The sequence below is a fragment of the Eretmochelys imbricata genome, chromosome 2 (genome assembly GCF_965152235.1).
Source record: "Eretmochelys imbricata isolate rEreImb1 chromosome 2, rEreImb1.hap1, whole genome shotgun sequence".
NCBI lineage: Eukaryota > Metazoa > Chordata > Testudines > Cheloniidae > Eretmochelys > Eretmochelys imbricata.
Window position 1 is genome coordinate 84578525 of NC_135573.1, and position 19979 is coordinate 84598503.

The 19979-nt window shown below is 41.7% G+C and overlaps 1 protein-coding gene across 6 annotated transcripts in view; it reads left to right on the plus strand.

Moving 5' to 3' along the window:
* SMCHD1 (structural maintenance of chromosomes flexible hinge domain containing 1) overlaps positions 1–18398 on the plus strand; it is a 172604-nt gene extending 154206 nt beyond the window's left edge. For 3 of the 6 annotated variants that reach the window (XM_077810404.1, XM_077810405.1, XM_077810408.1), the window contains 5 exons: positions 6940–7010; positions 7808–7979; positions 14268–14426; positions 16069–16186; positions 18108–18398. In XM_077810404.1, coding sequence (XP_077666530.1) covers positions 6940–7010; positions 7808–7979; positions 14268–14426; positions 16069–16166 — 500 coding nt within the window. In that variant the 3' untranslated portion in view covers positions 16167–16186; positions 18108–18398. Of the gene's footprint in view, positions 1–6939; positions 7011–7807; positions 7980–14267; positions 14427–14521; positions 14804–14835; positions 14941–16068; positions 16187–18107 lie in introns of those variants that run through there. The other 3 variants (XR_013345168.1, XR_013345169.1, XM_077810407.1) reach the window with 3 other exon arrangements.
* Positions 18399–19979: the final 1581 nt, after the last annotated feature.

Here is a 19979-nt window from a genome sequence, read left to right on the forward strand (position 1 = left end):
GTATTTAGCCTGCCCACTTGGCTGTTTGTTAAGCTTGCCTTCTAGTTTAGTTTAGCCCTTAGTAGTGTTTTGTTTAGTTTATCTCTTTCATTTGGAGGGTCTTTGTTTTAGTCCTCATTTTTCCTCTTACTACCTCCGCCCTCTGGGCGGAGAAAGTAGGGGGCGAGGCCCTTTTCCTCCCTTATAGGGGTATGCTGGGATCACCAGGATTCAAGCATTGTCTCACTTTCCCAAACACTATCCTGCTCCGTGACAGACATTCCTGTTATATTAGTTTCTGGGGGACATGTACATCCCTCAAAAGTGTAACTCCTGTGTAACCCTCAAGAGCAGGGCTAGAAAAAAGTGGACAGATCAGACTCAAAGTTTTCAAGATGGAGCGCTCTCTTCATCATGCCTCTGATCCAGGCACCAAGTGAGCTTATTGCCCAGTCTGTCTCGGCACCACATTTGCCCAGACCTTTGAAGGAGAAATAGTCTAAAGGTACTGGGAAGACCTCTAAGAAAAGGAGTTCCAGGTCTCCTCATAGACAATCTATCTCAAAAAGATCTGTTTCCACTGAAACTAGCTGTTTCTGAATCCTCCATCCCTTGTTGGGTACTATTAAAAATTCAGACTCCTTCAGTACAAATAGGTCTCCAAGTCACTGAGTTCATCTAAGAACTACGGTTCCAAACATACTTTGATGCCTAAACAGTCTTTTGTACCACCTAAGCATGACCGGAGCAGCAGGGAGAAACAGTCCCGCTACTAGCAGGGTGGTGCCAATGCACCCTCCTATGCAACCTTCAGTGCCTAGCCACATGACCATCTCAGTACCACAGAAGGTTAAATTGTCTCGGGCTTCACACTCTTTGAGGCATCCAGTATCATTGGTATTCTCAATTCCACAAAGGACTCATCAAACTAGATTCGTCTTCTATTTTTGTTATCTCACCTGGTACCACAGGAGTTTAGGTATTCCAAAGATCTGCATGACTCTGGTGAGCCAGTATCTCCCCTCTTAATGGGTACCAAGCACCTATCAGTACCAGGATTGTCATAGTCACCAGAATTACAAATCTGCCTGGTGCCACTGGATTCTCCACCATTTTTGGAGCAAGGTAGGGCTCCTCTCTGGACATCATGGAGGATTTTTCATCTGATTCCCATGTCTCTATCCAGTATTCCCCTACCTATCGTTACAGGGGCTCCCTCTCTGATACTTACAGGGAGAAGGACTATTCATGTGAAAGGCACGCTCTTACTCCTCCTCCATAGTATGAACATCAATGAGTGCCACCTCCAGTGCTTTATCTCCCCCCCCCCCCCTTACTGAGGCCCCTTGGGACACTTACCATCAACAGTGTTGGTCTCTCTCAAAGGGACTGTTGCAACAGGTAGTCTCCTGCTTCAGCCTCCTCAGTTTCAAGAGGAAACATTTTCCACCCACCACCATCACCTCATCTTCCCCAGATGAGACTGTGATGCCTCTTCCTCCTTTCCTGGCCATGAGTTCAAAGAATTGCAGGACTAGGTGAAACACATTGGAGGCTTATTGCAGATCCAACTAAAGGAGGTCCAAGAATCTTAACATAAACTCTTGGACATTCTGCAAATGTTACCTTCCGTGCACAAGTGGATCTACCCATAAATGAAGCCCTCCTATATCGTGCCATAACCATCTTGCAGCAATGGTCCCCCCCACACACACACACACAAAAGACTTGGTAAAAAGTACTTTGTCCCAGCAAAAGACTCAAAATTTTTATTTTCAGATCCTGCACTCAGTTTTTGGCAGTTGAAGCTATAAATGAACACTGCAGACAGCCATGACAGGGACCTTTTTGGCTGTAAAGCCTATTAATCTGTGCCCTTGCAATCTAGGATTGTAAATTGCCAAGTGCTCGTGGCAAAGTACAGTCACACCAGTTACTCAAAATTTACTTCTTTTATTGAACATCAAAGCTGAAGATCAGCTGATCTTCGTTATTATTCTCCTTAGATATGGCTGATGCAGCAGCACACTACATCTCCATGGCTACTGTTATGTGGCAGGCATCTTGACTGCAGCTCTCGGAATTCCCCAGGGAGTTTCAGAACACTGTTGAGGACCTTCTTTTTGGTGGAATCAAACTCTCTGCAGACAATTGATGAATAATTGCAGACCTTGGAGGATTCCGGGGCCACATTTCAGTCACTTGGAATCTACACGCCTGCAAGCAAACGTAGATTTAGTAGATTTCAAATAGCACCAGATCCTATCACTCACAATTCTTGGGTTTCCAAAGACCCACTGAGCCACTTAGGAAGAGACTGATCACACTACATCTGTTTCGACCATGTAGCCAACTTCATCTTCAAAGCATCAATTTTAACAGACTGGTTGAGGGTCCCAATCAACCCCAGTTTATGATCTTTCTGCTGCATCAGTTTACCCACCTTGCCCCCTTTAGGAACCGCCTCTCCCACTTCCAGCTGGCATGGGAGCAAATTTTACTCCAGGGAGGATTCTGCACCACTGCGCACACACAGAATTCATGTCTCTCACAGATTTTTTTTTTTCTCAGCAGAATATAGATTCTGCTGGAGAGGTGCTGCAGTTACACTTTTCACCACCAGGGATTGCTGTGGCACCAAAAAAAAAGGGCAGCCAGATGGCAGAGAGGCTCCATTCCTCACTGCAGGGCCAGGTGTGGAGGCACAGGATGGACAGAGAAGGGCACACGGGGCTGCTGGGGGGGTCATAGACTGGGGATCAGAAGGGCTAATGAGGGGGACAGACTGGGGCGAGGGTTCAGGAGCTAGTGGAGTTGATAGCATTGAGCCAGGGACTGAATAGGAGGGGGGCTGCAGGGCCACATGGGGACAGAGGCGTGTGGCTTCAGGGGAACATGGGTCTGGGGCAGATATGCCTGACTGAATGAGAGAGGCTAGTGGTCTGCCAGGGTTTTCATGGGGGAGGCTCTCCAACTCCCTAACAATTCCCCCCCCCCCCCCCCAAAAATAAAAACCTGTTCTATACTTCTCCCACCCACACCCAACAAACCTCCAAGTTCACTCCCAGGTTCCTGCCCAGCAATTACTTCCCTCTCCCTCAGATTGTCTGTTACCACTGACTCCACCAAGCCTTTCCACTGCTTCTGAGGGGTGCACGAAAAACATTTCTATATTATAGTTTAAATTAATTATTACTCAGAGTTCTCTATTAATATGCCAAGTAAGGAATCTAATTGTCAAAAAAAATTTCCTGAATCTTTTTTTTTGGGGGGGTGGCGGGGGGGGTCTGTATTGTTACAGACATATTTGCTGACAGGTATTTTGAAATAAATTAACAAAATAATTGAAACTGGTGTGACTAAATTGTGTTATTTTGACAAATAAAAGATGAAGAATATTGCAGAATATTAAAATATTATGCACAGAATTTCCCCAGGAGTAAGATTACATATGGCAGATGGGTGTTGGAGGTCATTAGATCTGCTTACTCCATCCATTTCACATCTTTCTCCTCCCCAGCCCCTTCCCGGTCCCTTTGCAGGGACCTCTGTAACGAGCACTTGCTGAGACAGGAGATTGACTTCCTTCTACGTTCAGGAACCATAGAATGGATTCCTGCACGCAATGGGGGCAGGGGGAAGGGGTTTTACGCCCAGTACCTTTTGGTCCCAAAAAAGAATGGATGTGGAAGACCGTTTCTAGACTCTTAAACAGCTTTGTGAAAGCACAAAAGTTCAAGAAGGTGACTTTTGCAGCTGTAATTCTATAGTTGAATCTTGGGGATTGGTTTTCAACCCTCAGCCATTAATACGCGTATTTCCATATCGTAATTCACCCATCCCACAGAAGATTCCTTCGCTTTCTCGTCAGCCAGGACCACTTCCAATATCGGGTAGTCCTATTTGGACTTTTCTCTGCTCCAAGAGTATTTTTGAAGGTGCTGGCATTGGTGACTACCTGTCTTCATCAAAAGCCAATAACTATCTTTCCATACAATACAGTGATTGGCTGAGTCTTATGAAGTTCTTTCCACCATAAAGACAGCCTTGTCTCTGTTCCTCAAGCTAGGTCCCCAGCTCAGTTCAAGAAATCCACATTGATTGACACCTCTACAGAGAATAGAATCCATAGGGGCATCCCCAGATGTGGTAGCAGTCAGGACTTACCTCCCCTTGGAGACAGGTTCACAACTCTATCAAACTTTATCACAGTGATTCAAGGAAGCCTGCAAACTTCCATAAGTAACTGTCTCCAACTTTTGGGACCTAAGGTACCTTGTACCTTTGTAATGCATCATGCAAAGCTTCCCTTTTTTCTGCTTCCCAGTGCGGCTCAGAACAGTTTATTTGCCGAACAGACACAATCTAGACAGACCCATATCATTCCCTTGTCATATAAGAGTCTCCCTCAATTGGTGGAAGTACCTTCACAAAGCCTATATAGGTGTCCCTTTTATCCGATCATCTCAAACCATCACCATAACAGCAGAAGTATCTTTGTTGGGCTGGAGAGGACATCTGGGAATATATACAGTTCAGGACAGATGGTCTATCCAAGGATCTTATTTGCACATCAGCATTGTGGAACTGAGGGCAGTCAGGAATGCCTGTATTCACTTTCTCCCATTAATCAGAGACAAAATCACGACAGACAACTTGGCTTGGATGTTTTACATTAATCATTAAGAAGGACCAAGATTCCCTTCTCTCTGTGCCAAAGCAATAAAGCTATAGAACTGGTATATAACCAATCACATCTTCATTTCTGTGGCATAACTTCCAGGCATACAAAACACCATAGCTAATGCTCTCCACAGATGCTTCTCCTATGATTGAGTGGGACTTTCAATCATGTCTTTCTGACCTGTGGGTTTCCAGAGGTGGAACGTTTTGCCAACAAGAAGTTCAGATAACTTTGTTCAAGAGGTTTGTGGGGCCTTCACTCACTAGGAGATGCCTTCCTCATCCCATAGATGAGGGGACTTCTTTATGCATTTTCCCCAATACCTCTTAATATTAATAGTTCTAACATGGTCAAGACAGGCCTGGTATGCTTACCTGATTCACCTGGCTGTTTGCAGGCAATCAGCCTTCTGTCCATTCCTCATCTCTTCTCTCAAGATGCCAGTCAGACTCTTCATCCTAGCCTGGGAATTCTTTGCCTCAAGACTTACTGTTCTGCAGAGGTACAACAGATGCTGTTGATGAATAGTAGGAAAAATTCCACATGATATCCTTCCCTTCAAAAATGGAAGAGATTAAACCATTGTTACGACCAGCGGCATCTTTCATCCACTCATTTTTCCCTCTCAACTGTTCTGGACTACTGTTCCATCAGAGTCCGCTTGACTGCTATAATGGCCTTTCCTTCCCCAGGTGAGCATTTCTCGGTGTTCACTCATCCCCCAACAGAGTGATTTATCAAGGGGTTGAGGAAACTTGTCCCTCAGACTAAAGAACCTGCTCCTGTTTGGGATCTGAACTTAGTACATAAGTGTCTTATGACGCCTCCCTTTGAGCCGATTGCTCTATGTTCCCTCTTTAACTTATTCATGAAGATGGCCTTTTTGGTGGCTATGACCTCTGCCAGAAGGGTCCAGGAAATAGTGGCTTTAATGGTGGACCCCCCATTTACTGTTATTTCCCCCAGGGACAAGATTTTGTTCTGGCTACATGTTATGCTCTTACATTAGGTGCCATCTGAATTTCAAATAAACCAAGTCATCCATCATTCAGTCTTTTTCCTGAAACCATATCAGTCCAGGAAGAGTGATACCTTATACACCTTGTACATCAGAAGGGTGTTAGCCTTTTATCTGGACAGAACCAAGCCATTCAGGAAGTCTCCCAGACTGTTTGTTTGTAGAATTGGTGATAGGTCCAAAGGGTCCATGATCTCAACCCAGAAACTCTCCAGGTGGATTTCTGGTTGCATAATATCTAGCTGTGAATCTGCCAATATACCATCTCCTTCTAGGGCAGCGATTCTCAACCTATTTACCATTGATGCAGCCCACAATGTGTTATGTGGACACATCCAATACTACCTGTATGGCCCTGAGAATGTCACATGGGCCGCAGCTTTGTGCTGATTGGACCGCAGGTTGAGAACCACTGTTCTAAGGTATTAGCCCATTCCACAAGACCTCTCTCTGCCACTGTGGGGTTACTCAAACATGTTCCTATGTGGAAATTGAAAGGCTTCAACTTGGACTAATTGGGGCATGTGTCTTTGATCAGAGATTTTCGGTAGCAGTTGCCTGTTTGGCTTGTGCATGTGTCCTATACATCCTCATGCCCCACATTAAGGCTGTACAGGGCTGCACAGGTGAACAAGCCTGAGTTCTTTCCACCACAAACTCCCACAGAAGAAACTCTGAAGCAGAGGGGAAAGAGGTGGATAGTGGTGCATTCATAGAGATACACGTCTGAAAGAACTCCAGTTACTGCACAAGGTGAGTAACCTCCATCTGTGTCCTAGACACAGAGGCAGTCCTAAAACCTTAGTAAATCTTGTGTAATAAAAACTGCAATTAAATAAAAATACAATAAATACTGATGGGCTGAAATGTAAAGGAATTGGTTATATGTAGTCTCTCTCACCTTCTTCCTACAACTCGCAACTTACATTCAGAGTTTTCTTACATCATAAATGTCACCCTGAGTTTCATTATTGTGCATTTTTTTGTCTTTTTTGCCAGAGAATTACGTTGTAAAAAGCTGTTTTATATTTAAATTACAATAGATATAGCATCTTAGCTACAATATAGTGGATACATTTTAAAAACCCAGTTAGTTGTTATGCAAGCTTTTATTAAGAACTGGTACTGCTTCTCTTAAGCTGTTTTGCGTTGTCAATATCTGTTAATTTCGGACATTTAATGTAATAGAGACTAATACCTGTTTAAAGTATTTTATTGCTGAGAAGTTTCACCATTTGAAAATTCATTAAATTTACAGTGTTCGGGATGCTTTTAGGTGACACCATCATTATTGACAATTTGGATGCTGCCAATCATTACAGAAAGGAGGTATGTACTGTACCTTCAGGTGTTTGTGTATTTGCTTAAAGAAAATCCTGTTGGGTTACAGATTTGTATACTTATAAATGTAAAGGGACAGATCCTAAACTGGGGTAAATTTTCATAGCTTCATCAACTTAACTAGAGCTATGACAATTTATATTAGCTAATGATCTGCCCCAAAATGCTTTTCATTCAGAAATCCCAGTGCACTTTACAATGGATGCAGTCTATAGTATCAATGTTGACAAAATTTTATGGGTTTTTTGTTTCCAAAAAAACCAAATACTACCATATGAATTTTGTAGTATACTATGGAATTTACCCTCAAGCTAGCCAGATGGTATCCTCTCTGTCCTTAGACTCTCCCTGAAATGCTCAGACTCTCTTGCTCTGAGTCGGGGGTCCTCAGTGGAGGGGGCATGCCGAACATGCTAGTCTGACTGTGAGCTCTATGCTCTGGCCATGCAAGGGTCAGCTGGCTGTGAACAGGCAGATCATAATTCACCTTCCAAAGTGTCTGCGAGTGACAGAGTTTGCAGGGTTGGCACTTTAAAGGAAATGTAACTATACATTTAAATTGAGCAAGTTTGTTCTGTAATTTTGAGATGCAATAAACATGCCATTTTTCCAGAATCACTTTCCAGTGTAGAACCACCTGCATTATAATGTAATAAAGGTAGCTATAAAACTGTGGGGTCCACCACAACTGGCCCACCATTACTGATGATTAAGCTTTTCCTTTTAACAGATTTACTATACCTACATACCTTTTACCTATGAGATTTATTTTTATACCTATATAGGTTGTAAAAATCACACATTGCCCAACATTACTGACTAGGGAAGGAGATAGAATTCGCAGCAATGGAAAGTTTGGAGGCCTTCAAAATAAAGCTCCTCCGATGGACAAACTCAGAGGAATGGTATTTGGAGCACCAATGCCAAAACTTTACCGAACTCTTTCTGGACAGATAGGTAAGGTCACAAAGTAGTGATAACACCACAGTAAACAATGTTTGGGATGTTGCTTGTATATGTTTTTTGTTACATTTGTCTAAGGTAAGAAGTGATCCTTTAAGTTAGGTGTAAGGCTGTCTTTTAAAGTATTACTGTACAGTCACTTTTTTATGACTACAAATTGAAAATTTGGCCTCTAATTGTCATGGTCTTCAAGGAAAAAAAAATAACAAAAAAAAAATTGAAATAAAACCTATGAAATAGGAAACAATAGTAAGAGAGCATTGTGATGGGTTGTAACCCCCCCAGGGTGCAGTCTGGGAGCCGTGGGAACCACTTTGCCTCCTAACCATTCAGCTAGGCTAGTCTCTCACACACTGCTCTGCTGGTGATTCAGCCAGCCTCTCCAGGCCCTCTTATCATCCTACATAACAGCAAGTGGTACCACACACCCAACAGAGTTACCTGAGTGCTTTACCTAAGCCACTCAAGGACAGACAGAAGACAACAGCCAATTTTCCAGCTCCCCAGCTTTGCACCCTTGCTGGAGTATAAACCCAATATTATACCATCTTGCACTGTGCAAGGATCTGTACAATGCAAGCTCATTAATATAGTTCACTTTGCCGTCAATATGGGAAAGATATGCACAACAAGCCTGTGTTAACCAAGATGAGATTTTCCCAGACACTTCACTTAAAGATACACTGGTTAAAATAAAACAAGTTTATTAGCTACAGAAAGATAGATTAAGTGATAGCAAGCAGATTACCTAGCAAATAAACAAAAATGCAAACTAAGCCTAATATACTAGATAGATAGGATGCAAATTAGCAATTTCTCACCCTGACTGATAATACAAGCAGGCTTGCAGATTCTTAAGGCACAGACTGTAATTGCTGTGCAGCCTGGGTTCGCCTCCCCTGTTCCAAGACATTTGTCTTTCAGAGCTTCTTTCAGGTGTTGAGTTGTGGGCAGAGTAAAGACAAATCATGATGTCACTCCCCACCTTAGGTAGTCTCTCCATATGGCAGGAACCCTTTGTTTCAAGCTAAGTTCCCAGCCTGGTTTGTGGGTCTCAAATTCTTTATCAGCCTCTATCTGTTTCAGTTCCAAAATTCTTTGGTGTGCAACTGCTTGTCTCTGCACCTCAATTTCCAGCCGTTCTAATTCCATATGTCTTTTATGTTTCTTTTCTTTTTCTTCTGCCTGCAATCTGCACAGCTCCAATTTCATGAAAGTTTCTCACACTCATTTCCTGCTTTTCTGTCCCTACTTCACTTGCCCGAAATAAGTAAACAGAAAATAACAAGATGTTAACCTCCTTAACTTATCTCATCTCTTGACTTCTTGACCCACTACACTTAACTTTCACTTAAAATCTCCACCAGTGTATGAAGTGTAAATCTTACTCAGAACAACAAGCTGTGCATTTCTCCCTGCTCGACTATGCCACTGTCACTGTGCCTCAGTAGGTCACAACTGAGAATACCAAATTCAGGACAAAATGCTGGGAAATAGGGCAGACATACCCCAAAACTGGTGGTTATTCTTGAGTAAGAAATACCCAACCAGCAACAAAAGTAAATTTCTGTCTCACCACCTGGCTAACCAGAAGTCATAAAAGCAGTCTCCTTAGGTATCCCAGTCATTGTAACCACCAAAACCACTAAACTTAATGATGAGTGCTTATTTAAAGACTAGATGTCATCGGGAGTAAAAAAAAATTTTGAACTGCATGGGGGAAAGCATAACATCCAACAAATGGATTTTGGCGGTTTTCATATCCAGTTGTCCCATCCATTTCACATCCGTCCCTTCAGTGACCCTTTTCACAATCAGTTGCTGAGACAAGAGATCTATTCTCCTCTACATTTAGGAGCTATAGAACCCATCCCAGCTCAGCACAGGGGAAAGGGGTTTTATTCCAAGTACTTTCTGGTTCCCCCAAATAATGGATGATGGAGACCAGAATTAAATCTCAGATGTCTGAAAAACTATGTGAAACAGCATATATTCATGATGGTGATCCTTGTCACTATGATTCCCTCCCTATATTCCAGGGATTGGTTTGCAATCCTTGGCCTTCAAAACACCTATTTTCCTGTTGCAATTCACCCCTCTCACAAAAGGTTTCTTCACTTCAAACTCAACAACAACCATTACTACAAAAGATAGATTTCATAGAGCCTTCTCTGGATGCACTGACAGGCAGGGCTTACCTATCTACAGACACATTTCTCACCCTGAAGCAGGAGTAGTCCATCATTTTTTGTTAAGATCCATACTCCAGAGAAAATAATAATAAAAACAATAATATAATAAATAAATAAATAAAGAGATTTCATGGTCCATTCAAAAGCATTTGGTGGTCCGAAATTGGCCTGCGGTCCCCCTATTGACTACCTCTGCCCTGAAGAATCTCAACTCAAAGATTCAGCGCAGCCCTCAAACCTCAGTAAAGCATTGTCTTCAACTATTGGGGCATGTCAGAGGGGTCTGCTCAACATGAGCAGTGCCTCATGCTGGTTTTTCTGGGATTAGCTCTGCCAGCTTTCACTCTCTCTCCGGTGTTGTCTTCTCCCATCTTATCTCGCTCCGCTTCCCCACTCACTCCCGGGTCTGCAGCTTCCTCTCTGTGGCTTGGCCCTCCTGCCAGGCCACTAAAGACCTCCCACTCCAGGGAATTCAAAATCTTTCCAGACCTGTTGTCTGGATGGCACCTCCAACACTCTTGCCACTTCCCAGTGGCTGCTAGGAGAACTCAGGCCTGCCCTCTACACTGAATTCTAAACCAGGGACCCTATAACAAGCAGCCACAGTCCCTGTACAATCCTATCTCTGGCTGCTGTTTCCCTGGACTTATTCCTATATATCTGGCTTTCCCCCTCTCTGGGTTTGCCAGCCTCCAACTTGCTCCACTTAGGGAGTGAGTGCAGCCTACTTCCCTGCAGCCCCCCTCTCTGCAGCCAGCTTTCTGGCTTTGTACAGGCCCTTCCTGTTCCTGCACAGGTGAGCCTGTCCTTAATTAGCTGCCACCAGCTTGAATCTCCCTTGCTTGCAGCCTATTTAAGCTGATTGGGCTCACCTGGCCTAATTCAGCTTTAGCAGAGCTAGTGTGGGGAGTCCATCCCATCACAGGACACATGGCAGTTTGCATCTGTGTAACCCAAAACACACAGGTTACATCTTTGATTACTTCGTGGATGGCATGGGACAATCTGTATGCTGAAGAAGCACAGTCTGGACAAGCAAGTGTCTGTACCTATCTGGGTTCTGCAGTCAGTGGAAAGACCCTTCAGAGGTCTGTGCATGAGTCCTGTTTATTCATGATTCCCTTACCATTGTGATAATATCAGATGCTTCCTTTTTGGGATACAGGGGCACATCTAGTGCCTCACTCAGCCCAGGGCAAACAGTTATCACAACAGCAGCTTTTCGACATCAATCTTCCGGAGTTGAGAGCAATCAAAAATGCTTGCCTTTACTTCCTTCCTCTGACCAGAGCCATTTCAGTCAAGATCATGACAGACAACATGGCCTGCGTATTTTATATAAATCATCAGGGAGGGGCACGTTCACACTCAATCTGTGCCAAAGCGATAAAAGTCTGGAATTGGTGCATAGCCAACCGGATAGTCAGCTAGGCTTCTTCAAGGTCTTCAAAATACCATGACCGATGATGATCTCAGCAGGCACTTTTCCTAAAATTATGAATGTGAGCTGGATTCATGAGTCCTCAGCAACATATTCTTACCTTGGGGATTTCCATAGGTAGATCTCTTTGCAACTGCTGCTGACAAAGTGCAAGAATTTTTGCATGAGAGTGCCATCAAAGCCCCAGTTCTCCAACCTGCCTTTTACAGTGTTTTTCAAGTAAAAGCTATCATTACAACCACATCCAAAGTTTCTACCTAAGGTGTCTGCTGGATTCCATGTTAATCAGACCTTTCATCTCCCAGTTTTTTCCCCCCAAAACACATCAGACTAGACAAGAAGATGATTTCCATACCCTGGATGTAAGAAGGACATTAGCCTTCTATCTGGACAGAACCAAACCATTCAGAAAGTATCCTAGACTTTTTTTCAGTTGCAGACAGATCTCAGCCAGGGTGTATTATTGAAGATGGATCTCAGCCAGGGTGTATTATTGCATGTTACGACTTGGCTGACATTCTTCTTCCTTCTAAACTGATAGCTCATTCTACAATGTCACAATCTACTTCTGTGCATTACTCAAAGATGTTCCAGTTACTGAAATCTGCAGAGCTGCAACCTGGACCTCTGTACATCCTTTTACCAACAATTTTGCTCTGCTTCATGCCTCTAGATCAGATGCTGTGACTATGCTGAGGGTTACATCAGCATAGTTGCAGTTCTAAGGTGTGTGAATTTTTCACACGATTGCATGCCATAGCTATGTCAGCCTAACTTTTAAATGTACAGCAAGCCTCACTAGCTTCAGCTTCATCGTTCTAATGGAGTAAATAATAAAGGAGTAGAACACACTAATTTTCAGTAAAATATGACTCAGAATACACAAGAGTAGCGGATCTGTTAGATAAGGAAGTGCTATCTTTCCAAGTCATTTTTCAGAGTAGAGTGATACTTTAAACTAGGGCTGTTAAGCGATTAAAAAAATTAATTGTGATTAATCGCATTGTTAAACAATAATAGAATACTATTTATTTAAATACTTTTGTATGTTTTTTACATTTTCAGATATAGTGATTTCAATTACAACACCGAATACAAATTGTACAGTGGTCACTTTATATTTTTTATAATATTTGCACTGTAAAAATAAAAGAAATAGTATTTTTCAATTCACTTAATACAAGTACTGTAGTGCAATCTCTTCATCATGAAAGTTGAACTTACAAATGGGTTATGTACAAAAGTGTACAAAAAATAAGTACATTCAAAAATAAAACAGTGTAAATCCTTAGAGCCTACAAGTCCCCTTAGGCCTACTTGTTGTTCAGCCAATCTCTCAGACAAACAAGTTTGTTTACATTTGCAGGAGATAATGCTGCCCACTTCTTGTTTACAATGTCACCTGAAAGTGAGAACAGGCATTCGCATGGCACTCTTATAGCCAGCGACGCAAGGTATTTATGTACCAGATGCACTCAAGATTTCATATGTCCCTTCATGCTTCCACCACCATTCCAGAGGACATGTATCCATGCTGATAACGGGTTCTTCTCGATAACCATCCAAAGCAGTGCGGACCAAAGCATGTTCATTTTCATCATCTGAGTCAAATGCCACCAGTGGAAGATTGATTATCTTTTTTGGTGGTTCGGGTTCTATAGTTTCGCATCGGAGTGTTGCTCTTTTAAAACTTCTGAAAGCATGCTCTACACCCTCTCAGATTTTGGACGGCGCTTCAGATTCTTAAACCTTGGGTTGAGTGATGTAGCTGTCTTTAGAAATCTCACATGGGTACCTTCTTTGTGTTTTGTCAAATCTGCAGTGAAAGCGTTCTTAAAACAAACAACGTGCTGGGCCATCATCTGAGACTGCTATAACATGAAATATATGGCAGAATGCGGGTAGAACAGAGTAGGAGACATACAATTCTCGTCCAAGGAGTTCAGTCACAAATTTAATTAATGCATTATTTTTTTAATGAGCATCATCAGCATGGAAGCATGTCCTCTGGAATGGTGGCTGAAGCATGAAGGGGCATACGAATGTTTAGCGTAACTGGCATGTAAATACTTTGTAATGCCGGCTACAAAAGTGCCATGCAAACTCCTGTTCTCATTTTCAGGTGATGTAAATAAGACGTGGGCAGCATTATCTCCCATAAATGTAAGCAAACTTGTTTGTCTTAGCAATTGGCTGAACAAGAAGTAGGACTGAGTGGACTTGTAGGTGCTAAAGTTTTGCATTGTTTTGTTATTAAGTGCAGTTATGTAACAAAAAAATCTACATTTGTAAGTTGCACTTACATGATAAAGAGATTGCACTAGAGTATTTGTATAAGGTGAATTGAAAATACTATTTCTTTTGTTTGTCATTTTACAGTGCAAATATTTGTAATTAAAAACAATAATATAAAGTCAGCACTGTCAACTTCGTATACTGTGTTGTAATTGAAATCAATGTATTTGAAAATGTAGAAAAACATCCAAAAATATTTAATAAGTTTCAATTGGTATGTCTGTAGGGAAGTTTACCTCGTCTGTATTATGTCTGTCAGTCTTTTTTATTAGTGACTGTTTAAAATAATACCCACAGTGGGAGCTTAATTATTTTACTGTTTTCCATGTTCTTTTGTTCTTTTTCTTCTATTAGATCTTCTTCAGCAATACCGTACAGCAGTGGTCAAACTGCATAGTGTTAATCAGGATCTTCATTCACAGTTACAGTCCCTTAATACTCCAGATATGCAAAAGACAAAACAGGAGCTTGCTGAACAAGAGAAAAGTCTCAAGCTAATAGAGGAGAAACTGGGTATGTTATGTTAACTTGTTGTTAACACCCACTTGTCTCTCTGAGCGGGGAGAACAGGTAATGGACTAGGTACATCCACATGTATTCATTTGCAGAAAACTACAGAAACCAAACCACAAAGGCAAAAGGTTATGAAGTCATTTCACAAAGTGAGTTTTTACTTTAAATTGAGATTTAGAGTCTTGATAATTGGTTCTAATTTTTTTCCAAGAAAAATAATATAAAAACTACTTGCAGTGCAGTGTTATGCATAGTGATTCCGATGTACATTTTCTTTCAAGGTGTCTTTAAATGACACCTTGAAAGAAAATCATATTTTTATGCTCTAAAATGGCTTGTGAACAAGAGAGTATGATCTCAGTAATAAGAATTACATAACTTTATTTTTATTTTTGTTTGCCAATGTTAGGAAAAGCTGCTTGTTGAAATGGCTGCACAGCAAATAGTTGGACTGAGGGTGTTTTCTTAGCAAGCTGTCGTGGGGCAAGTGCACCCTGTCCCCTTTTGGAGCAGGGTGAGAGTTATTTCTTCGCTGCTGAGTCTGTGTGATCCTCCTTTGTCTCAGGATAGCATGGCCCAGGGGCGAAAATCAATATAACTACCCTCTCTTTCAGGGCTGCGTGGCCCAATGGACAGTCAGTAGGGCTGCCCTCTTCAGCAGGCCTGTGCAGCCTAAGGGCCCGAGTCAATATGACTGCATGGCCAAGTGGACAGAATCAGTATGGCTGACCTCTTCAGCAGGGCTATGTGGGCTAGTGGCTGATCAGGGGATTGGGTCACCACCTAAGAGTAGCAGCCAGGTAGGGGGACCCGGGCCCTCCTTGCTCCACTGGTTCCCAGTTTAGGGCCTTGGCAGTGTCAAGTGTGCTCGTCAGTGGGGGATCTGTCCAAAACACGCTGACATCACCTGGCACAGTGATTAATTCCCCCTGAGCTACCCTGTCCCTGGTGCAGTGATCTTGGCGTCTCCAAGGTCTTTGGGCTCCTGGGCCTATGCGGCTCTCAGCAGCTCTGTCACTCCTTGCATGTCCACAGGAGCTTGGGTGTTTGCCTGGATCTCAGTGTCTCCGGCTTCCATTGCCTGGGGCCTCCCAGGCTGGAGCCTGCAGCATGCATCCTCCCACCTCAGTGGTCAGCCCTCAATGAGCTGAGCTGCTCCCTTTTATGCCTGGTCTCCAGCCAGAGCATGCCCAGCACAACTGAGAGGGCATGGCCTCCTCAGCCCAAAGGGTGGAGTTAACCTTTGCAGTACCAGTGTGGGGCAAGTGCACCCCATCACACAAGGGCAAAACATTTTTTGACTTGTTTGTTTTTTTGAAGACCATAATTCCCTAAAGACAAACTTTCCAAATGTAAGAAATGTTGAGTTGATGTCAAACATTCCTATAACGTATATGGAAACTAAGCGTTTATTCTCTGAGACCTACAAGTAAAGTTTATAAGTGATTATTTTTTGTCTATTTTCCTTCACTTTAACCAGATTTTAATATTAAGGAAGCAGCCATATTTGTGTTGAATGGCAAAACTTACCATTTTGAACTTTTTTTTTAATGATTTGCACCACTGTTTTATGGACTATTGTATAAACAAAGGGTGAAAAATGGTTCTGTTTTTGATCTATTTTTATTTGTACTTCTCAAAGGCATGACCCCATCAGGTAAAGGCACTGAATCATTACTTCCACCAGAAGCACTTGAGATGTCTGACAGTCCCACTCCTCCCAAAAGAATGAGAAGATAAACAGTAAAAATGTTATATAGGTATGTCTATCCTGAGTTCAGTCATTATTTTCCCATGTACTAAACTAAGACAGAAAATTGGTTTATTTCTGCCTCAGGGAGAGGAGTTTTTTGTTTTTTTTTAAATACAACTTCCTGCAGAACTTGTGCTGTAACTTACTTTCTACAGAAAGTCTTTACCAACCAGGTTCTGCTCCCCTCTCTGAAGTGACTAGCTGTCATCATAGCTGCTCTTGCAGAGAGCTGGCTTTTCCTGCTCTTCAGCTCCCTTGTCCCTTAGAAAAACTTAACATCTACCTATAAACTATCCAGGTAGCTGGGTCAGACATGGGTATATGTGCATTCCTACGTAGGCTGCTTCAAACAAGTGTCTGAGATAGGCTCTGTGACAGCATGTGAAGACAGAAAAGACAAGCAGCTGATCCACACTCTCTCTCTCTCGCTCTCTCTCTCGCTCTCTCTCTCGTCAATACCCTGCTTGCACTACAATGCAAGGGTCCCCCTTGGAGCGCCACTTTGATAAACGTATGCATAATGGTTGAATGGCCCCCATATTCCTCCCACCAATCCCTTTTTGCAGTGAAGCCATGCCACTTCCACTGCCAAGGGAGCTTCTGCACCCATAAAGAAAATGGCAAGAGTTGCTCCTTATTGATTAAATATGTGTTTTGCTTTCTCACAACCCAATTTCTCCTCTTTGACCCTACTGAAGCAAAAGCTGAATTTTTCAACTGAGTTTACTCATGAAAGATGTCCAGCACAACTGCCAGAGAAATCTGCAGTTTTGTTTAGAGTCCCCTTTCATGTTTTGCATGGAGTTTTGAGATCAACAAGTTCCAGCCTCGGGGATTTACTTACCTCCCTCTCCTATGGAATTGGTGTTAAACAGTGAGAGGACCTAGATCTGTCCCATAAATCAGGATCAGTGCTTGCTTGCTTTTCTAAAGAAGAATCAAGCTTCCTGCTTTTCAATTTTCCACCAGTGAATACATCTCTTTTAGATTGGGTGCTGAATATTTTATAAGCCAAAAACATTCCACGAATGATGTAAGTGTACAGTTTTAAGATGATAGGGAGAGTTACTTTTTGTTCATTTCCATTTGCCATTATAATCCTTAGAATTAAGTTATGTTAATTTTATACTAGATTATGGTTACATTTTTGAGACCATTTAAATTTTTGATAGCTGTATTCTGTAACAGTATGATCTTACTATATTACTAAAAGAAAAGGAGTACTTGTGGCATCTTAGAGACTAACAAATATATTTGAGCATAAGTTTTCTTGAGCTATACAGCTCACTTCATTGAGACTAATACATTTATTTGAGTATAAGCTTTCGTGAGCTACAGCTCACTTCATCGGATCTGATGAAGTGAGCTGTAGCTCACGAAAGCTTATGCTCAAATAAATTTGTTAGTCTCTAAGGTGCCACGTACTCCTTTTCTTTTTGCGAATACAGACTAACACGGCTGCTACCCTGAAACCTACTATATTACTGTGCCACATTGCTTTTTTTTATTATTTTCATTTGTTGTTTATTCTTTTCCTCCTCTTAATTATTGCCTAAAAGCAAAATTTAAGTAGCTAGCCAATGGAGAGGTCTAAACAATATATCACCCTGCTACCACCACCCATTCTTATCAAAATAACTACAAGACCAGTGGCAAGTATAAAAGTAATCCATTGACAATATTAGAAATTATATTTTACTCTTATGATCATCTCATCATGTTATTCAGTCATAAAGTCACAGTCAGTACATCAAAACAATCTGGGGTGATTTCTTTCCCACAAATTTTGAGACATACCCTCCAGCTAATGTAAATTACCATAGCTCCGTTGAAATTGATGGACAATTCACATTAGCTGAGGATCCGCCCTTTTACATCTATTATAGAATTGGTTTATAAACACTAATAGTACCATTTTTTCTCTTTAGTTCAGAAGAATGTATCGCCTCTCCTATGAAGAAGCAGCAGCCAGTGCAAACCTCCATATCAGAATTGAACGGGACCCTACAGAAGGGAAAGGCATTAGACCAGTCATATTTGATGGAAAGTAATTGTGTATTGAAAAATGTAAATAAGCTCTAATTTTTTGTAAAGTTAATTTTTATTTCTATAAAAGCTTTCAGAGTTTTTAGTTTCTTGAATGTGGAAAAGCTTTAAAATATACCCTTGTTTATTTATGCAATAAAATTGCTGCAATACAAAGAGCATTGCAAATACAATATATTGTGGTGATTTAAGGCTGCAGTAAAGATAATGAAATATGATTTTCATTTTGAAAGTGTCTTCGTATGTCTTGGATAAGAGGTAATTCTAGATTTCCCTGTTCAAGGAGATGAAGGAAGTAATAATTCTAAGGCAAAAATTCTATGGATAGAGCAGCAGTACATTGAGATCCAACCAAAGCAGAGTCCTTAGGCAGTTGACTTCAAGCCAGAATCTAAGGTTCTGTCCAAGGAGTGGAAACTAAGGGTTTGTGTACCTCAGATGATATCAACAGAGGAGGCAAGGTTTGTCTTTAGGTACTAGACCTAGAACTTACATTGATAGAAGGCTGTATTTCAATAGTATGGCTTGACAAAGTGAGAGACCTTATGGGTGCCTGTAAGAATCTTTTATACGTAAAGCTGGAAATTACATTGTTGGTTGTGATTGCCAAACATTTTTTTGTTTCCATGTCACACTTTACAATGTGATATTGTCCTGATATAAACTATTATTATTTGCTTTACTGCAGCCCCTATAATGTGCTATTTGCTTTCTGTACAAATAGGAAGAGAGTTCCTGCTCCAAAAAGCAAACACTACATGACAAGCAATAGACAGTGGGTGGTGAAGAGAGAGAAAATATACAATGAAAGGATTTTTTCAGATTGTCAGCTGTTCCCAATTATCTATCTTTGTAGCCATTGTTAGTTAGCCAGTTTCTTTTCCGCATCATGATGAGAGAGGGATGGGAGGCTGTATTTGTCGGAAGAGAGGGTAGTGGCCTTGCAAATTCTGAGTTGGGATCCAGTGCATGAGAAATGACATGGAAGAAAGCACAAGGACAGTTGTGAGAGAAGCACACAAACAGGGCATGGAGACTAGTAGCTTCAGCAGAGGAGAGAAGATATGACAAGCCACTGAATAAGGCAAGCCAGAGATATGACGGAGCTTGAAAGTGAGAACTAGGAGCTTGAATTTGGAACAGTTGGAAAGTAGCCAGTAGAGGTAATTGAATGGGGGAAGACATAGAGGCGAGGAAGAAGATCATAGCAGCTGAATTTCATATGGACTGGTGGGGGACAATGAGTGTCAGAGGCCTGAGAGGAACAGGTTACAGTAATCAAAATAGGATACGGTGAATGCCTTGAGAAAAATTTTACATATGAAGACAGAAGTTAACATTTTGATAGTGCGTAAGCCTTACTGATTTTCACTAAATCACTTAGCTGCTCTTGAAAATTTTACACTGAAAACTTTGGAACTTAAAAATGTTTTGGAGGAAGAATTAAGATTTAGGCATGCCTTGGGTGTTTGAGGCAATGAAAGGGAAGGAGTCAAAGATGACCTCCAGGTTCTTCAGTTGAGTCACATGGATGGTGGTCATGTGGTTAATATATGACAAAATGAGGAGTACTGGCGGAGCGGGGTTAGGGTTATTCGTTCTCACTCAGCAACAAGGAAGTTAGATAGCTTTTTAGGCTGAAGCATACTGTGCAACACTATCTAGGAGAGTAACATTTGCTCTCTGTCTTAGCTGAACTCGGGTAAGTTGGGAACAAAATGAGCAACTTCAGGAAAAGCACCCTTTTCAATTAT